This window comes from Equus caballus, chromosome 4, assembly GCF_041296265.1.
Source record: "Equus caballus isolate H_3958 breed thoroughbred chromosome 4, TB-T2T, whole genome shotgun sequence".
NCBI classification, from domain to species: domain Eukaryota; kingdom Metazoa; phylum Chordata; class Mammalia; order Perissodactyla; family Equidae; genus Equus; species Equus caballus.
The window spans coordinates 42935844-42955324 of record NC_091687.1 but is presented as its reverse complement, the minus strand read 5'-3'; the positions used below and the strand labels follow the sequence as shown (position 1 = coordinate 42955324).

The 19481-nt window shown below is 40.4% G+C and overlaps 2 protein-coding genes across 9 annotated transcripts in view; one reads left to right on the top strand and one right to left on the bottom strand.

The window, feature by feature from the left end:
• The window catches only part of ASB4 (ankyrin repeat and SOCS box containing 4), a 118717-nt gene extending 113712 nt beyond the window's left edge, over window positions 1-5005 (bottom strand). The window contains exon 1 of one of the 5 annotated variants that reach the window (XM_070265707.1): window positions 4783-5005. The gene's annotated coding sequence lies outside the window, so the exon portion shown is untranslated. Of the gene's footprint in view, window positions 1-3958; window positions 4111-4782 lie in introns of those variants that run through there. The other 4 variants (XM_070265706.1, XM_023639234.2, XM_070265705.1 and 1 more) reach the window with 4 other exon arrangements.
• The window catches only part of PON2 (paraoxonase 2), a 32099-nt gene continuing 16348 nt past the window's right edge, over window positions 3731-19481 (top strand). The window contains exons 1-4 of one of the 4 annotated variants that reach the window (XM_070265709.1): window positions 3878-4009; window positions 11586-11669; window positions 11967-12037; window positions 18020-18075. Coding sequence is in view for 2 of the 4 variants with exons in the window: in XM_001494177.7 (XP_001494227.2) it covers window positions 3936-4009; window positions 11967-12037; window positions 18020-18075 (201 nt within the window). In the remaining 2 variants the exon portion in view is untranslated. Of the gene's footprint in view, window positions 4010-11585; window positions 11670-11966; window positions 12038-18019; window positions 18076-19481 lie in introns of all 4 variants that reach the window. The other 3 variants (XM_001494177.7, XM_070265710.1, XM_070265708.1) reach the window with 3 other exon arrangements.

The window sequence follows — 19481 nt, the reverse complement described above, 5'->3', positions numbered from 1 at the left end:
ATTTCACAAATAACCAGGAACATTACATGTGATAACGCACCACAAAGAACTTTACAGGGTTAAAAGTACAATCATGAAAGGCAGTCCCCTCACAGTGTGCTCCAAGGACCATTTTCAGTCTGTGAACCTTTTGTTTCTGGCCCATCGTGAGATAGCATGAAAATTTGATAGTAAGCATTTAGAAACTTACAGAAATTTGACAAAGTAATTTTACATCTGTTGAATCAAATAACAAGAGATCTGGGCTTATATTTCGTATGTCTGATTTTTTACTTCATTTTCTAGTAATTCATTTTCATTGTACTTTACAAAGGCAAAGAAAAACCTGTCCTTCACTACGCATAGCCTGAGAAGTATTGATAAAAGGTGTTATTATTTCTGAAATTTTGATTGAGAACCATCAAATTTCTAATTATAAACTGGTTATATGTCATTACTTGCAAAACTGTTTCATACCAAGTGTAAGGAGTCGCCAGCATAAAAACAAGTCCCGGAACAAGTTTGTTCTGTGTTGAGTAACTTGGTTGTTTGGGAGTCAGAAACCATTTCTCCCATGAAATAACACAAATCTGGGGTTATATACATGGTGTAGCCTGTAAATCCGTTATCTCAAAAGATTGCTAAGCTATAGTACAAAATTGAACAAGTGGCATGTACTGTAAAATTTAGTAAGAAGCCTTCTCCCCCCTCTTACAATGGAGAAGACAGGCTTCTGATTTCCAGATCAGAAAAGACCTCTTTTCCCCATCTGCCTGTGAGAAATGACGATTCTGACTGCTCTGGGAAGAGAGGCAGCAAATTCCACAGCCCTCTGTAGAAATCAGTGGCGCGGATGAGGGTAAGCACAAGGGCTACTTCTGCGGAAGCTGTTTCAACAGCAACACTCAGAGGGAGAGTATGGAGCCACATTACTCTTCACATAGAGAAATGAGGGAATTAGGAGATCAAGTTTGAGGGGCCTCACTAGTCAGGTTAATAAAATTAAACTGAGGTTTCTCCAAGCTTCTCTGAGATTGAGGTTAGGTAGGTTTTGCTGGACTCGAAAGCTCTGGTTCTTTACCACAAATGCCTCTGTCGTAAACTCCAGGGCATTGTTCCTCTTGATGGCCCAGCACCAAGACGGCAACGAGGCTTCATCCTGAATCGAGATCTGTCAGTAGCTACCGCAGGGATTTTTATTTCCCTTTTGTTGTGTTGTTTGAAAAGATTGTGAGGACAAATCTAGGCTTGGCGAGGAACATTGGTAGAATCAATTAGTGATGTCTGCCAGCCACAGGCAAGGGAAAAAGGGGGAGCCAGCACAAGAGCTGTATTTTGCTATCCTGAGTGCATCCCAAAAGATACAGACCTTCAACCCTTTCATTTCAGCTGAAACACGCTGAACTATTAAGAATACGACTTTTTTCTAAAGCCTGGGAATAGCAAAAGGGAAATAGACATAGAGAATAGCACACAACAAGGTAATCTTATTTATAATTTATGCTTTCCTCATTTCGTGACACATGTGGGAAGGCATCGGTGCCTGGCTCCTGACCTGGAGGCCATGAGGCACAGTTTTATGTAATTTTCACCGTCCAGAATGCTTGGGACAAGACTCTCAGACCTAAGACAGAAGCCCTGGCGATAGTCCCAGGGCCTGTGTTCTAGGTCCTCCTTCTAAATTGTGATTTCATATGTGGGGCTCTTCTCTTCCCCAAAGACTGACACCAAAAATGTCCCTAAAGAAGAGAGCCTACACTTACCTACCCGATCATAGGATAACCATGGCGGAATTCTTAATCAAAGTGGTCCATGGATAGAATTCCAGAGGTTCACGAACTTGAACAACAAAAAAAATCTAGATTTCAAATGGAATTTAGCATCTCCAATTACTTTCTTCAATTACTAAAGTAGAAAACAAACCTCAGAAGTATTAGCAGTACTTATGACTTTGTTACTAATGAAAATAGGTTATTTTCATTATTTCATTACAGAGTTGCAGGTATTTTGAAATAACATTTATGCTCATTACTATTTGAAAGAAGGGTGCTTGTTATTAAATGTATTAATGTAGCACACATCAAATTACCATATTACTGTAGCACAAACTTTTAAAAGTATTTTGATAATTGCATTTAATTGGTCTCTTTTGCCATCCTGTGCATTTTATTGTATACACTTACAAATATTATTCTGAGAAGGTATCTATAGGTTCACTGCTGCCAGAGTCCGTGAGACACAAAAAGGTAAGCCTCCTGGGCTTTCAAAGGACAACTCTCTATCTACTATTCAATGTAACCTAACATCCCTTAGGACTGAATCAGAGACACACACAGACAGAAGCAGAAGGGTCTTTCTGTGTGGGGGCGGCGAGGGAGAGGCAGGTGAGAAACTAGCATCTTCTTTTATTTACCAGTTGTTTATAAAACTGACATTTATTAAAAATTGGTGATCATGGGTGGCCAGCCCAGTGGCGCATCGGTTAAGTGCCCATGTTCCACTTTGGTGGCCCAGGGTTCGCTTGCCTGGATGCCGGGTGCAGACATGGCACGGCTTGTCAAGCCATGCTGTGGCAGGTGTCCCACATAGAAAGTAGAGGAGGATGGGCACGGATGTTAGCTCAGGGCTAGTCTTCCTCAGCAAAAAGAGGAGAATTGGCAGTGGATGTTGGCTCAGGGCTAATCTTCCTCAAAAAAAAAAAAAAAAATTGGCGCTCATGACCATTTCCACCTACATACGGCAGGGTGGCAATGAAACACGGGAACCATGAGAAGCTTATTTCCAGCTGACTCACTTATTATAATTGTCTCGACCTTTATAAGTTTCCCTTTTATGCTGTTTTTTTTCTTTATTCATGTTATGGTTGTTAAAGCAAGGCGAAAAAAAGAAAAAACACAAAACTGCTCTTATTCTCCTTAACTGAGTTTAGATCGAAAACAGTGTCCAAGTCTATGTTTCTAGTCTAGATGAAGCATTTCTAGAAATGTTACCGACACATTGGGTTCTTATTGTCCCCCAGGATCGAAATCAAGAGAGACAACACACGGGAGTAGAAAACTAAAAGTTTATTAGCTTGTGCACAGGCGACGCACAAGGGAGCGGCTGCAGAAAGGAAAGGGGCGCGTGACGGCTTGTTAGTGGGCGAGACTGCGGGGCTTGGGATCAGGCAGAGGCTGGGGAGGAGGGCCTTGTCCTGGCACATAGAGGTGGGACTGTGCTTGCACCTGCGCCGTCATGTAGCGTGCTACCACATGGGACCGACGTATCATTAGCATGCTGGCTCTCCACCCCAGGTGTGATTTTTACTGTGCTAATGGACCTAGGGTCACCTTCAGTGGACTCCTGGGTGCTAGGGCGCATGCGTAGGCCCACCAAAGTCCAGAGGCTGTGGCAGGTGGATCTCGGTGGCCTCTGATTCTCCTGGCTTGCTGATTGGTTCGGGGCCTTATCTTGTTAGGCCAGGGGCCTTGCAGATGGCCTTGTCTCGTTAGGCTGGTTCTTTCCTCTCATCTACAACCTGTTACAAAAAGTAGTAATTCCATAATGAAATACTGACAAGATATGACCCAGTATTTTTTTCCGTACTAAAAAAAAATCTTTAAAACTTTGAAAGTTTCTTACTGGAATATCGATAAAGATATTTCCTCCTCTTTGAAGAGGAGGAAAATGAGAAGGGCGGGAGGGCTGCCGAAGGTCCTCGTGGGCGTTGTTTGCTGGGGAAAGGAGGTGCAGGAATCCGCAGTTTCACTCCATTAGCCTCGACGGGCGCTGAGAGGACGGCCCCGTGCCCCAGGGAGGGTGTCTGCGGAGGCAGGGTTGCGGCGACAAAGGGCACGGCCGGGCGAGGGCGGAGCCGCCGCTGCCGGGGTCGGACCGGCGGGGCCGGACGGAGCGGGGTGACGGGGCGGCGCTCGGTGCTCCCGGCCGGCCGAGCAGGCGGCGCCGGCTCCAGCGCCATGGGGCGGCTGGCGGCTCTTACCTTGCTGGGCATCGCGCTGGCGCTCCTGGGCGAGAGGCTCCTGCTGTTCAGGTAGGTGGGGTCCTCTCGGCCGGGGCCGGGCCGCGCCTCTCCGGAGCCTCCCCGGCCGCGGGTCCCCAGCTCGAGCGGCCGCGGGCTGCGGAAGAGGGCGCAGGCCGCGGGGGGAGCGGGGCGCCGGCCGCCGGGCTCTCGGTTCCCCGGCGGATGGGACACCCCGGCCTCCCGCGGCTTCTAGCAAAAGCCACCACCGTTTGGACCGAATCTCGAGACTTTCGAGAAAGTTTATAAGCCTTTGCTGCCTACCAAGTTCTTTTCTGCCTAAATTGACAAGCGAACGCTTTGCAATTACTCGAGGGCACACCGAGTGCTTTAACTTGAAAACAAAGCTATTATTCATGCGCTGAAACTTTAATTATGGAGATTTATTTCAGGTCATTGGTGCTGCTTCTCTTTGTTGCGCAAACCAGGCCTCGTCTTTAATAAAGTTGTTCCCAGTCCCTCCCCCGCGTTGTTTGAGAAACTCTGCGGCTAATTTGGCGCTGCAGATCAAAGATACTCGAGATATGCAGCTACTGTTCTTACATCACTTCCTTATTTGTCCCTTCACCCGGGAATCCTGAAGCCAGAATGTGAAGCAGTACAAGCCTAGTCCATCTCAAGTTTTCCTTATAATGAAAAAACGCAGATGGGTGGACGTCATAGTTTCTAAATTACCAACTCAAATTTTATATGCCTCATGCAAAAGAATTCCAGAAATATTGAGCACCTCCTGTGCATGGGGTGCTCTCCTAGGCTTCTGTGGTAGAGTAAGACACAGTCCTTACCCTTAAGAAGTTCACCCTATTACAGGCGAGGACCGAAATAAATCTCTAAGTTAGGATGTCCAGGACAGGGTACAAACCAGCCCCTACAGGCGGAAGGAGGAAAAACTACGTCCCCTGAAGGTGGGGTTCAGCAGTAGGAGACATTTGACATTGGCCTTGAAGGATGGTGGAAACACACATGGGGATGAAGAAGGCCATCCTAGTTGGAGAGTGCCGCGTGAACAAACGGAACCGCCGGCGAGGGGGGGTGGGGGGGACGTTTGGAAACTACCAATAGACCGATTTGAGGGGAGCATAAAGTTAAGGGATGAGAATAGTAGGGTTGGGGGAAAGGATAGGTTTTGAGATTAAATATAGGTTGAACGTTTGGGGCCTTTTTTGATAGGCAGAGGAACTATTAATGTTTGTTGTGTTTTGTTTTTTAAAACAGGAACCTGTTTAAACCATATAAAGCATAATCAGTAGACAGGAACCTGGCAGGATGGATTGGAGCAGAGCAGTAGTTCTCAAGCTTGGCTGCACATTAGGATTTCCTAGAGGACTGATGTCTGGGCTGCACCCCCAGAGATTCTGATCCAGTTGGTCTGGGTGGGGTCCAGGCATAAGTATTTTTAAAAATTCTCGCGATAATTCTTTTTTTTTTTTTTTTTCCTGAGGAAGATTGGCCCTGAGCTAACATCTGTGACTGTCTTCCTTTACTTTGTACGTGGGACACTTTCACAGCGTGGCTTGATAAGTGGTGCCTAGGTCCACCCCCAGGATACAACCGGTGAACCCTGGACTGCCAAAGTGGAGTGCGTAAACTTAATTGCTATGCCACCTGGCCATTCAGTTAAAGAGTTGAGAAATACTAGAATAGAGAGTGAATAGACATGGGGAAACTAGTTAAAATATTGCAGTAGTTTGGAGAGAATACCAAGGGCTCAAACTCCGAAACCCCAGAGAAGAGGGGGAAATCAAAGGCAATACCAGAGTTCTAGGCTCTGCTGTCCTGGAGCTGTAACTTCATTTGCTGATAAAGTGATGCAAGGAGGAGGGACAGAATGTGTTTGGGGTGAAGGTTAGAGTTAGGGGAGGAATGCTTACTGGTAGGAACTAGACATGTTGACCTTAATTTTCATGTTGTGTAGTTGCTCATCCTGGTCTGCAGAATATTCCTGAGTTGGGTGATTTTGTATAAGCTATCCAGCTCAGTTTCAAAGGCAAGACCCTAAAACTCACAGGCTCATTGTGTTGTCCCTAAAGTTCAAACCACCAGTTCCACAAGTTGAAGTTTTCTCAATTAACAGTCAATTTTTTCTTCTTACTAATCTTAGGGTTTTAAACTGAAGTCCCTTTGAGTGATAAATGTTACAGTTGCAAACCTAAGAAAAAGTAAATAAAGCTTATTTACGAAGAATGCACCTGATAGGTAATTTACAATTTAACGCATCTTTTCTTTATGAAGACTTGACTATAATATACTTCATTGAGCAGTGACTGTGTGGGGTGGTAACTTCATTGGATAGTTGAAGCCCCAAATTGGCTGATGTGAGAATTTGGGGATGACTAATGAGTGGCTAGATTTAGCAAATAAAAATGCAGGCTGCCCTGTTAAATTTGAATTTCAGATAAACAGTGAATCACTTTTTAGTATAAGTATATCCCATGCAATATTTGGGACATAATTATGCTCAAATATCGTTCATTATTTATCTAAAATTCAAATTTAACTGGGCATCTTATATTTTATCTGGCAACCCTATGATTACACAATATCAAGCGCCTGCTGTTTACAGAGTTTGGTGGAGTGCTCAAATGCATACCATTGTTCCTTTCTGACCCTTGGAGTCTGTTTCAAAAAGCAGTATGTTCTCATTTCCCCATAAGGAAAGGCTCTTCAAAAAACAGGTTTTTTGTTTGTTTTTGCTTTAATCTGGTGCCTGCTGTTTCATTACTTTATTTTTAGAGATGGTACCTTGGCACTCAAGTTATTTTTCTCCCTCAGAGTACCTACTTAAATTTCAACTGAAATTTCAGGTAAACAATGAACAATTTTTTAGTATAAGTATGTCCCAGGTGGATAAATGGAATCAAAGTTGTGTGTTTCCTTCTGAACTGTAACTGGCTAAGGTTCCCAGGGCAAGATGGCCTATCACACCCAACTTTCCCGCTTCTCCCTATTTGAACAATAAAGGGGGAAAACAAGAATACACAAATATTCCCAGGCCAGTTTCTCCCTCTTGCACAAAAAGTACACACCCTTGAATGAATCATGAGGCTTGAGTGCACCAGAGACCTATATGTGGGCAGAAACCCCCCCAAAACAAGCCTCTGAACATTCTGCTTGTTACCTGACACCTTTGATGACAGCTCCACCAAGAAGCTATCCAGTCTGCTTTTGAACACTTCTAAAGGGTCAGGCTTTGTTTTTGAAACCACCATCCTCCTTATCAGTTATTGTGTGACTACTATGTACTGGTCACTGTGTCAAAAGTTCTTTATATTAGACCAAAATGTATGTTTACTGACATTTGGAAAGAAAGCCCTTTTACATTTATGCTTTCATTTAGCCTTCGTATATGTTGTCCTTTCTATATTATACATGTAAACACTGAGGCTGGCACAGGTTAACTAGTTAGTTCAGCAAGTAATTAGTGCTGGACCTGTACTCTAAGCCAGGTCTTGTGATTCCAAATAGTTTCCCACAGCCTCCTAGCTTCTCTGCCCTTGGAGCAAATTTTGCCTAAGCACAAACTCTTCGTTTACTACGTGCAAGCGTGCAAGCATGCAAGCATGCAAGCATTACAGGGGCCCATGGGGTGAAGTCCCAGGGGTTTCACAAGTCTGTATATAAAAGATAAAGCGCCTGTTTGTCTGTAGTTAAGTCTTTACTTAAAAGATAAAGCCCCATCAGTGGTTTGTAAATTCAAAGGCAGTAAGATATGGAACAAAGTAATGCCTGATAGTAACGGTGTTCTCAGTTTGCTCAAGATGTGTTGGTGCCACAGCCCTTACATAGTGAGCAAGATAGTAATTAGTGGCCCCTCTCTCATTCCACTCTGCGTGGGTAATGCTGTCCCCTGGGTGAAAGAAATAGAGATTGATTTCATGGTAATGACTGTTGGTTAAGGGTTCATGCTTGGTGCCAGATAGCCTGAATTCATTTCCTAGCTCCACTGTTTACCTGAGACCTTGCTTTTTATTTCCTCTTTCCATACTTCAGTGTCCTAATCTGTAGGATGGGAATAATACTACCTGCTCCAGAGTGGGTCTGTGAAAAACAAATGAGTTTGTTCTTGTAAACTGTGAGAACAATGCCAGACGTTATCGTAAGTGCTCAATAAAAGTTACCTGTGGTGACAGTGATGTTTGAGCAGGGGTTCTTAGACTTTTTGTGCCGTAGATCCCTTTGGCATTCTGGTGAAAAACCCGACTCCTTCTCAGGATCATGTTTTTAAAATGCATAAAATAAAATACATAGGATTACAAAACAAATTATTACGATTTAAATTAATACTAACTTAAATATTTAAAATACTGTTGCCAAACTATTTTTAGAATCTAATATATGATATAATAACATGGGGTTCTTTGTTAAAGCCTTACATAGATCTAGAGGTAGTTGAGTATCTAACAATAGCTATTTTGAAGTAGCCATGAATATAAATGTTATTTTCAGATGTCTATCATATACTGAAATGTGATGTAACAATGTCTGTAATTTCTGTTAGTGAGAGAGTCACAGGTACTGCTAGTAGGAAGTTCTGTGGTTTGTTGCCTGCACTCATCATCAAAGGAAATACACAATTCCAGTTAGAGGTTTAAATAAAGATGTATTTTTTCCCCATCCAAGTTCATGGATCCCTGAGTTTTACCATGGACTCCTGGAAGATCGCTGGACCCCGGATTAAGAACCCTGATGTACACGTTTCTGGTGGAGTCATTTGGGGAAGGATTGCTGGCCCAGTTGAAGGAAGGCAGTGTATATTCTTCCCTGTATTATGTACTTGTAGCTACAAGGAAAATAACCAAATTTTAATGAAAAAGAAAAGGAAAGCAAGAAAAATAAAAGGAATGTAGAGCAGAGAAGGCAAATAGCTTTCATTCTGAGTGTCCACTTTAATAGACTGGTGGCAGAGGTTGCCGGAACATTGTGTCTGAGGCTAGCTCTGGGTTAAAGGGAAAGAGTGCTGTGATTGATTAGGAATGTCTGCATGTTGGCAGAATGGCCACAGCCCTGCCGTCTCTGACCTAGTACGTTCATAAACGTGCTATGGATATAAAGTGTTAAGGAGCAAATTGGATGTAGCAAAAATATCACATATTTGTGTTTGTACCATTTATGTATTTTTTTTTTGCATGAATGCATTTAGGTTTATTGATCTGCTAGTCTAAAGAGGTTTGTTTAGCTTTCTCTTGTATATTCCCCAAACTTCTTAAATCTGTTATCAGTTAGGAGTGCTCTCAGTGGCAAGTAACATAATCAAATTAATGGTAGCTTATACAAATAAGGGCTTATTTTCCTCACATGAGAAAACTCTGTAGGTGAGTCATTCTAGAGCTTGCCCATTGAGTCAGTGATCACATGAAGGAATTGGGTTCCTATATTTTTGTTATTTGATCCTCCACTGTTGGCTTTATGTCTTCATATTTGTCGTGTTAAGGCTGCGGAATGGTTGCTGTAGTCCCAAGCACCGCGTGTGTGGTCAAATCATGAAGAAGGGAGAAGGAGTGATACAGTTAGCTCTCTTCGTGTGTCTGCCAAAATATCAAAAATATCTTTCCCAAAAGTCTGGATCATATGATTACCCCTAAATACAAAGGACGCTGAGAAAGCAAACATTTGGCTTGCCCGCCTCTACAATGGAAAGGAGCAAGGAAGAAAGGGGGTGAGAATGGCTTTAGGTTTGTCAGCTAATAGAGTCTGTCACCCTGGAATACAGAAGTCTGCTAATGAATAGGAAAGTGATAGTGCTGCCTGACTGAAAGCCTAGCAGTTTTCTACTGAAAGAATTTGAAAGTCTTGATGGGCCACAAAAGATGGAAGCAAAGTCCTCTTTTCCTTTTATCATAAAAGAAAGACAAGGAAAAATGATTTGATTAACTAGAAGTCATGCACAGCCCTTGTGTAACTCTTCAGTTTTAATAGGAGGCAAAGTGCATATCTAGAGATGATACTGTGCAGCTAAACCAGTTGATGAAGATTGCCCTATTAGCAAAGTGTAATCATCAGTCATTTATGCAAACTTAAGTTGACTCTGAAAAATACCCCATGTTAAACTGTTCAAACACATCTGAATTTTATTTTATCCGTAGAGTTCATCTTTGAAAAAGGTACATGGTAATCATCATTATCCCTATTTTTATATAGTTAAAAGGGCATAATAGTAAGTTGTATAAAATTGACACCTAAACCCACGCATGATCCAGAACTTGATGAAAGTGCAGCTGTGACCTCCTGACTTGTGTCTACATCTGTTTCTGGAATCATACAGCATCAGCAGAACCTTGGAGGTCATCTAGTCTCATCCTTTTTAATACATAAGGAAGACCGAGGCCTACGGAGATTAACTGACCTGCTGACGGTCATAAGCCTTGCTGCTAAGACAGAAACACAGATCTTTTCACTCCTTTCTGAGAAAAATATAAGAGCAAATTCGAGCACTGCCTCTGTGTGGTGTTTCCTAGCTGGGCGCCGAACCTCAGGAAAGCTGCTCCATCTCTGGGTCTGTTTCTTCATCTCTAAAATAGGGATAATGGTACCTACTCCTTAGGGTTGTTTTAAGAGTTAGATGAATTCATTCAGGTAAATCACATAGAACAGTTCTAGACTTGGTAAATTTTAGCAATTTTTATTATTGATTTCCTTTTACCACCCACGATTTTATCAACAGCATCCTCATCATCACTAGTATTTTTGCTGTTACTATGTTAGGCTAAATATACTTGTTTTCCCCTTTAAATTACTCCTGGGACTCATAGATGTGAGATTTATTATATTTTTATTGCTTTATTGAAAAAATTTTATTTGTTTATTTTTAATTTTTTATGTTTATATGTTTATTTTATTCATTTATTTTTATTTTATTGCTTTAACGCTATATTGTTTCAAGAAATTTAACACTATTTGAGTTATGTGACTTCAAATACACACTGATTAACCCTTTAGTTAGAAACGTTACATATGATATGAATTGCCAGAATATATAGTTGCCACCACCCGTTGGTAATTCTGGGTTATCTAGGCCTAGGCTTTCTTCCATTTTGCCGAGAAACCAGTAGCTTTCCCCATATTCAGTGTCTAGAAGTCAGAAGCTGTCAAGGATATGAATAGGAGAGAAACGTGGCAAATTGTCATTTTGTCTCTTAAATGCGTAGTATGCATGAAACACTGTGAAAAATGTAAACTACTCTATAAGCACTATTGATACTATTTATGACTGTAGAGAACAGAAAGAGGAGCTGAGACAATGAGAGAAGAGAAGGGAAAGCCTGTAGTATGTGGTCTTCAAATCCATAGATCTCAGATGTTTTTGCCCATACTGCTTTGTGGCCCTCTACTCCAGGGTGGGAAGGAAGGGGGAAGACACAACATTTTTTCACCATTTCTTCACTTTAGTTTTCAGAAAACAACAACAGTAAGTAGTTTTGCTAAAGTAGTTGGTGCTCTCCAACCTTCTCACCCCAATAAATGTTGTCATGGGGATGGGACCTTCTCCACTCATTTCTTAATAACCATTGATGGGGTGTGCCAGGCTGTGAACAATGCCATTGTCTCTTGGCCTCCTTTCACTTACTCACTCCTTTCTGTCATTTTGCAGAGGGTCTGAGCATTTTTAGGCTCCTAAGAAGGAAGACAGGGCCTCTGGTTCTGCGTCTGGAGCTCTTCCCACAACACCAGAGCTGTGAGAAATGTGGCCTGGTGCCATGTTCATATTCGCATAGGAACTTGCCTTAGAAGTTTTATTAGTCGAATTATTAGCATTCTTCTATGACCCATGTTCATATATAGAACTTTGTGTTATACATTTTTATTCTAACTTCATTTCTGGTTAAGTTCCTATGCTTGTTTTTCTATCTTCTCTTTTATCTGCTTTAGATTTATGCTGTGTTTTATGTATTGCTATAAGCCTCTTTAAGCCCTTTCTGCAACAAAACAGGGAATATATAAACAGATTGTTTGTTTGTTTGTTTTTAAACAGAAATCGACTTAAAACCTCCAGAGAAATAGAATCCTTAGACCTTCCAAACTGCCGCCTGATTAAAGGAATTGGTGAGTATGAGAAAATGCTTGTTATACACCTTACATTATTTAGCTACCAATGCTAAAAACTCATTAACAGTATTTTGGCATGCAATTACTGTTTATCAGAGGAAAAATCACATTAGATTAATAAAAACCTCTTCAGCCAATCTCTTTTGATCTCATGCACCCCGTATTTTTTCTTCTTTCTTGGTCTCACTATAGTTCATTAATTATTTGTATATTCCTGTGCTTGTTGTTTGATATCTTGCTTGTTTAGTGACTTTTCTGAACTATTTTGTAAAGTCTGTATTCTTTGTCGTGTGTGGCCACTGAAATCTGTGTTCCATTAGCCTAGTAGTCAGCTAATGAAGGCAAATCACAAGGAAGAAAAGTTATAAAATGGAAAATAAAAATTTCTCAACAAAATCTCCATCCCTCACAGAAGTAACACCAGAAATAAAGTTTCTTTCTTATCCTTCCTGGTATTTCCAGTGAAATTGCAAACAAATATATGCATATGCACACATATCTATTTTTATTCACAAATGGCATCTTAGTGTAAGATTATGTTCTGCAACCTACTTTATTCCAAACACAATGCGAACAGCTTTCCACATCAGCACATGTAGCTCTAACTCATTCTTTTTAATATTGGCACGTACTGTGACTTTTTTAACCAATTCCCTCTTAATGCACATTTGGGCGATTGCAGTTTTTTGCAACCACAAACAAATCAGTGAGCATCATTGTACCTGTAGCTTGTGTCTTTGTTTACCTGTAGGATAAATCCTCAACAGTGGGATTGTTGTTCCATGAGCATATGTGTTTAAAGGGTTGATAATCATTGCTAAATTGTCCTTCACTTGGCCAAACTAATAAATAAACTCAATACCTCATATTTATAACCACATTCACTCACAATGGGATTCACAATGCTCTTTGAGCAAAGACAAAGTAGTGACTGTTCTCTGTGACGCACAAAAAGGCTTTGCTTTCGTGAAACCTATCCGTTTTCAGAGCAGCCTTTTCCACTTCAAAGTTTCTTGAAAATTTTTATTTTATTTATTTTTAATTTTATATTACATTTATATATTTTATATATTTATTGTGTTCATTTTATTTTATTGCTTTATTGCTATGTTGTTTCAAAAAATTTAACACTATTTGAGTTATATGATTTCAAATACATACTCATTAACACTTTGATTAGAAACATCACATATGATATGACGCCTCTCCTTTACACATCTGCTTCCTCCTTGCTCTGCTTTTTTTTCCATTCCTACTCTTGCGCTTTTTCCCAGTCCTTTCTCCCTTCATCTACTCTCCTTGACTTCTTTCTCCTGGGGCTTCTCCTTTTTGTTTAGTTGCCCAAATACTTAGCAAGAAGATGTAGATTCAGTATCAAGTACCAGATTGACCAGATCTGTTCTGGATAATGCAGACAGTTCTAGAACTAAGGTTGTCTAGAGTCAGAGGAAACTCAGCAACTGCATCCTGCCTTCTGGCTGCAATCACAGAGAGCCCCCCTCAGAACTGGTCACTAAGCAAAATCCAGATGGCATCTGTGAGGAATGTTGTACAAGGCTGGGAGGTTGAGTCAGGGATCTCTAAGGTTACTTTTGCTACTGAGTTAATTGTCAAATTATTAAACAGCCCTTGGCCCTGTGAAGCTCACCTTCTGTGAACTCAAGTCTCAGAGTAGACAATAGGGCAGAGCCAGGCACGTCACAGGACAAACTGCCAAGTGAATTGTTGTTACAACTGACTGGGATGGAGAGATCCTCGGAGAAAACAAGCCCAACAACATTTGTATTCTGAACAGGCGTCTGTCTGTGTTTGTGACCTTTGTGTTGTGATGTGTGTGAGCTGCTGTCTGGAATTGAAAAGAATGAAGAAATATGTCACCTATGGCCCCTCTCGTGAAGTGTTTAATGCCTCTGAGGCACTTCAGAAGGCAACAGAGCAAAGACGATGAGTGATTAGAAGCACATTTGGGACACATTTTTAGCTCTAATTAGAATTGTGCTTTTTTTTTCCCTTTCTTTTCCTTTTCCTCTGTGCTTAGCACACACTATATGAACATTTGTTGAATGCTATGTTAGTGATGCGTAATGATTAATAATAGCTTGTGGTTATAGGTTTTTAACAACAGTTGCTTATTCAGTGATCTTTGATTTTAAGGAATAGCAGTGTGCTGGGCATACATTCCCATACAGGCAAAAGCAGCTTCTTATGGTGGGCAGCAAGGGTAGAGAGGTTCCATTTTTTAGTTTCCGCTTGCAAACAGTGGTAGCCATGCACTTGAGGCCAACAATCCCTCTGAGAGGTGAGACCATTCCTCTCTGGCTCCACCTCCACCAACACACACACTAAATGCTGCATTCACCACGACTGCAAATGAACTCTTTGTGACTCTTGGGTGCTTTATATATATCATCTCATGTCTTTCTGTTTTAATAAATAATAATCATCTACCACATACCATACAGGATGTGTGCCTTCTGTGGGGCAGACAGTAAGCTTACTATTTATTCCATTTTTTGTATTCCTTCCCAGTGTATCTCATAGACAGAAACTAAGCTTTTACACACGCAAGATTTAGCATAAATCAACATCTAAATAATAAAAATTATAATGACAAGTTAACTCTATTTGAGGCTTAAGAATTTAAAACATTTTCTAAATGTCTTTGAAAATGCTGGCATTCAGAGTTCTGAACTGAAACAGAATTTTTAATGGATTATCTCTCTTGAGTTAATTAAGGGTTTTATACACTTGGCAGTCAAGACCTTTACAATAACTGCTGCTTGGGAGATTAAAGGGAAAAAAAGCATTACAGTTTGTAGCCCTTGTTATCAAGTACTTTCCAGTCTACCTATGGAAAGGAAAACAAAAAAACTCACTACTGTGAGATATAGATGTTTTTTCTTTTTATAACAGGTAAGGACCCAAGGCTCAGAGAAGTTAAGTAATTTTTACAAATTCTCTTTCCAATATGCCATCTTCTCCCAGAGTGATTAATACGCATACCTGACTAGTGAACCAAAAAAGTGGAAAACAATAGGCTACATTACATACTGGATATGGCAAGTATGTAATATATGACAACTGCTGCATATGGCAAGGGCTGATTTGCTATTATAAAGTTACAGTAAGTAACTTAAAGAAGAGAGAAATTTATGTTCTCTTACATGACAGTCCCATGATAAGCAAATGGCCTAGGATGATTAGATGACTACTTCATGTGGTCATTCTGGGACAAAGGCTGATGAAACAAACAACACAGCTATCTCAACATATTGCTTCCATCTTGGTCCAAAACTAAAACTCCAGTTGCTGCCATTTCCCAGCAGCAAGGGGTAGAAAGAAAATTTACATGGATGTTATGTTTACTTTATTTTACCCACTAGTTGCATAAACCTTGTACTCTCATATTCCATTAACCTGAGCTTAGACAACTGGCCACATCTGTTGGCAAGGAAGGGTAGGAATGTCTGTAGCTACATTGCCATGTGCTTGTAGCTGAAAAGAAAGAAGGGGAGCATGAATACTGGGGAGAAGTTGGCCAGCTCTGACATGGATAGATAATTGCTAAAGGAATAAGAAGGGATTGAAATCAGATGTGCTAAGCTAGAAGACTTTCTAGAGAAAGAGGGTTTTGAAAGAGGTTTGAAAGAAAAGTACAGGATATGAATTGGTGAAGATCTTGGTGAGAAGCATGGAAGCAAACATTTTGGGGAAAAAAGCCAACATAGGGAATTGACAACGGTTGTATTTACAAAGTGAAGTATCTTTAGAGAGAAACCAGGGGACCATTCTGACAGGGAAAATTCACTGAATGCCAGGTTGTATTTTTTCTTTGTCAAATTTTACGTTATGATTTTGAGTCAAAACTAAAGGACTTGAGTCCCAGCTTCCCAATTTGTGGCCTTGAACAATTTGTTTAACCTTTCAAAGGCTCTGTATTCTCAATTCTAAAATAAGAGATAATAATATTGCTTCTTAGGGTTATGAAAATTATATGAAATAACGTACGTAAAGTACAAGGAGCCTGTAGTGTATTTTAGTAGCTATTACTGTTACTACTATTATTACTATTATTGAATTAGAGGAGAAAAAGTTCCTCCAGCATTGACTACTCTTGCAGTCATCACACCAAAGGGGTGATATGGGATGATAAAAGCCTATTGTAGTAATGGCTATATAAATGAAGAGGGGGGAGTATCTGGAAAATATTCTCAAGAAAGCTACAGATAAGACTTTTTTTTTCTTGGAATTAGACAATAGGATTAAACGAAGTAGTTGCAATGCGGTTGAAATGAAAACATCTTCTAAAAACATTGCTCTTTTCTTGATTATTAAAACAATACTGTTATTTATATATAATTTTAAGCAAAGTATAAAGAAGAAAATGAAAATCACTCATAATCCTACCACTCGAAGAAATACTAACTTTTTCTATATATCTTTTCTTCTTCTATGTGTGTAAGCGTGTACACACTGAAATTAAATTGTCTTGAATAATTTTTCAAGAACAACAAATTTTAATTAATTGAGCTCCTACTAAATGGATCCAGAAAGCAAAACTTGGACTAAAATTCTGTGTGTGTGCACACATGCACACACGTGTGTGTGTTTGTATGTTTATATTTGTGTATGTGATGTAGAGTTCCACTGGTCCCTGCTCATTCCCAGTTGAAAACCACCATGGGACTAGAGTCTAGTGGTTCTTAACCTTTTAGGGGTATCACAGACCCTTTTACAAATCTGCTGAAAGCCAAGGACCCTTTTCACAGAAAATTTTCCATCTGTACATGCAGAAGACATTTTGCATTACATAGAATTTCAGAAAGTTCATAGACTCTTTGAAATCCACTTATGCTTCCTTAGGGATCCACAGACCCCAGGTTAAGAACTCCTCCACTAGACCATGCTTAGGCTTATATGTATCTTCTTTCTGAGGAATAGGCAGATGAGTCATCTTTACAACGTGAAGTTCTTGGCATTTTTATTTTCTTTTGCTTTTCTCCGCTATGACAGAGCCAGTAACACTGGAGGCAACTAGCCAAATGCGATCTCATGAATCAAAACCAAAATGGCTGGATAGATGCTGTTTGTTTTTGACAACCTAGAAATAATCCTGGAGAAATCCTTTGGAGAGATCTTAAAGGGGAAGATTGGATTTTGTGTACTCGAAGAATGTGTCGTGATTTGGCTTAATCTAAGCCATTTTTATTCCTCTTTTCTTGTGTTTGGGTCTATTATCTGTCTGCAGAATTTACACAGTGAGACCAGTGGGAAGGCCTTCTGTCTAATTATTTGCTGTGCTGTGTGGAGTGTGCTGCAGACATCGATAAACAATCAATAGTAATTGTAGCCCACCTCAGAGACAAGCGTTAGAAGCCTCAACTGGCTTAGGTGCATGTATTTTTCATTAATTTTCTTTTGCTAGTTTTTTTTCTGTAATTTAAAGCCTAAATTTAAAGATTAAATGGGAAGCTTTTCTTTGCTTATGAAAACAAGCAGGCATTGTTTTTTAAAAAGGCAATATGTAATCCCAGGTGTTTTATCTCGGTTAATGAGAGAAATGTCTGCGTTTGCTTCAGATTGAATGAGCAGAGAAAGGGACGAGGATATTTGCATGGTTAAATGACTATGAACCCTTCATTCTGAAAGTAATATTCCCCTGATGTCAATTACTTTTGTGCCGACATCTGGATGTTTATCAGAAGAGTGTACAGGTGTCAACTTTTTCTGTATTATAGCTGGAAATGTGGTGATTACTTGACTTTGATTTGAGTAAACATACAATATCTAACATTTAAAGTCAGAAGTTCACTGCAGGAAGAGATTTAGAATGACGTTTATTAAAGAGAGTGGGTCCTTGAAAAAAAGTCAGAACCATTCCAGAAGATGTACTGATAAAGTAAACAAAGTCCTAGTTATGCTCTACCTAACAAATAACAGAATTTGAACATGACATTTATCTATTTCTTGAACTTTCAGAAGCTGGCTCTGAAGATATTGACATCCTTCCGAACGGTCTGGCTTTCTTTAGTGTGGTGAGTACCTGCTTCCTTCCCCAGTCTCAGTGGAGGAGGTCAAGGCAGTTTGATGAGACCTGCAGAGCAGTAACTTGTTTTTAAAATTCCTCACTTTCAAAAATGTGTTCTGAAAAAAAGACACGTCAAACAGGATCTTAATACATTTCTTTAAGTTTATCTAAATGTAGAGATGAAAAAGTCTTTGCCAATTGATTTATTGCTCTTTATGGGCCCCCTGTATTGCGGAAAAATATTCCACTGCAATCTGTGTTTTAAAAGTTTGTTGGTTTTTTTGGTGAGGAAGATTGGCCTTGAGCTAACATCTGTACCAGTCTGCCTCTGTTTTGTATGTGGGATGCCACCACAGCATGGCTTGATGAGCAGTGTGCAGATCCATACCCAGGACTAGCCTGGTGGCATAGTGGTTAAGTTTGCATGCTCCCCTTGGATGGCCTGGTGTTCGTGGGTTCAGATCCTGGGCACAGACCTACGCACCACTCGTTAAATTTTAAATTGATTGGCCTGTGGCATGCTGGCCTACACCAGTATCCATTCTAATTGGAAAACTGTATAGGTGGGCCAGTGAGGACGTTCTGGCCACCTTGTTTCCCTGGCTTGGGCCGAGGTGAGGGTCCTTGGCATCTTCACGAGTTCCGTTATTCTTGAGGAAGAAGTATCCAGCTTTGAAGGCAGCCTGGAATTATTCTGTTCCCTCTCAGCATCTGTTATTTTCAGACTCTGAGACTCAGGAGGGATGTGAAGAACTTGGAGATGCTTTAGAAGAGAGTCACAACACTAATAAAATAGTCGTCAGACTTAAGAGAGAGGTGAGAGGACTCAGCTTAGATGAGAATGAGGGTCATAACACTCTCCAGGCTGCTGATGGTTTTCGTGTGAAAGATGTGATCAGCTGGTTTCTCCCACTGAGGGAAACAAGAAATACTGTGGGCTTTGGCAGAAACACCAGTATTTATATGAAAATTTAAAAATACAGTTTTAAAAGAAAAGTTTTATTTAATTACCTACACAGAATGAGTAAAATGATATTTCTAGTAGGACTCTGGGTTTGTTTAGAAGCTCATGCTTGCATGTGTGTCTGTAGGATTAGGAGAAAACACTGGGACTACTAGTCAAAGTTATTCATAACTAGAGATGCAAAAATCCTGAGTAAAGTAGAAGGCAGTTTTTCTTTTGGCAAAGGAGGAGGTATTTGCATAATCCAGAACTCACCTGTTTCAAGATTTTCCCCTCATTGGAATAAATCTGAATTAGGAGTAGTGAAGTCTCTAAGCACATGGATCTTAGCCACTTTAGCTGAGCGCCTTATTACAGTCACAATGATCTTGTAGCCATGTCCATGGCATTTCTTCTGCTTTTATTCCTGTTATCCTTCCTCAGTTATATGACTTTCTTTTCTTTTCTTT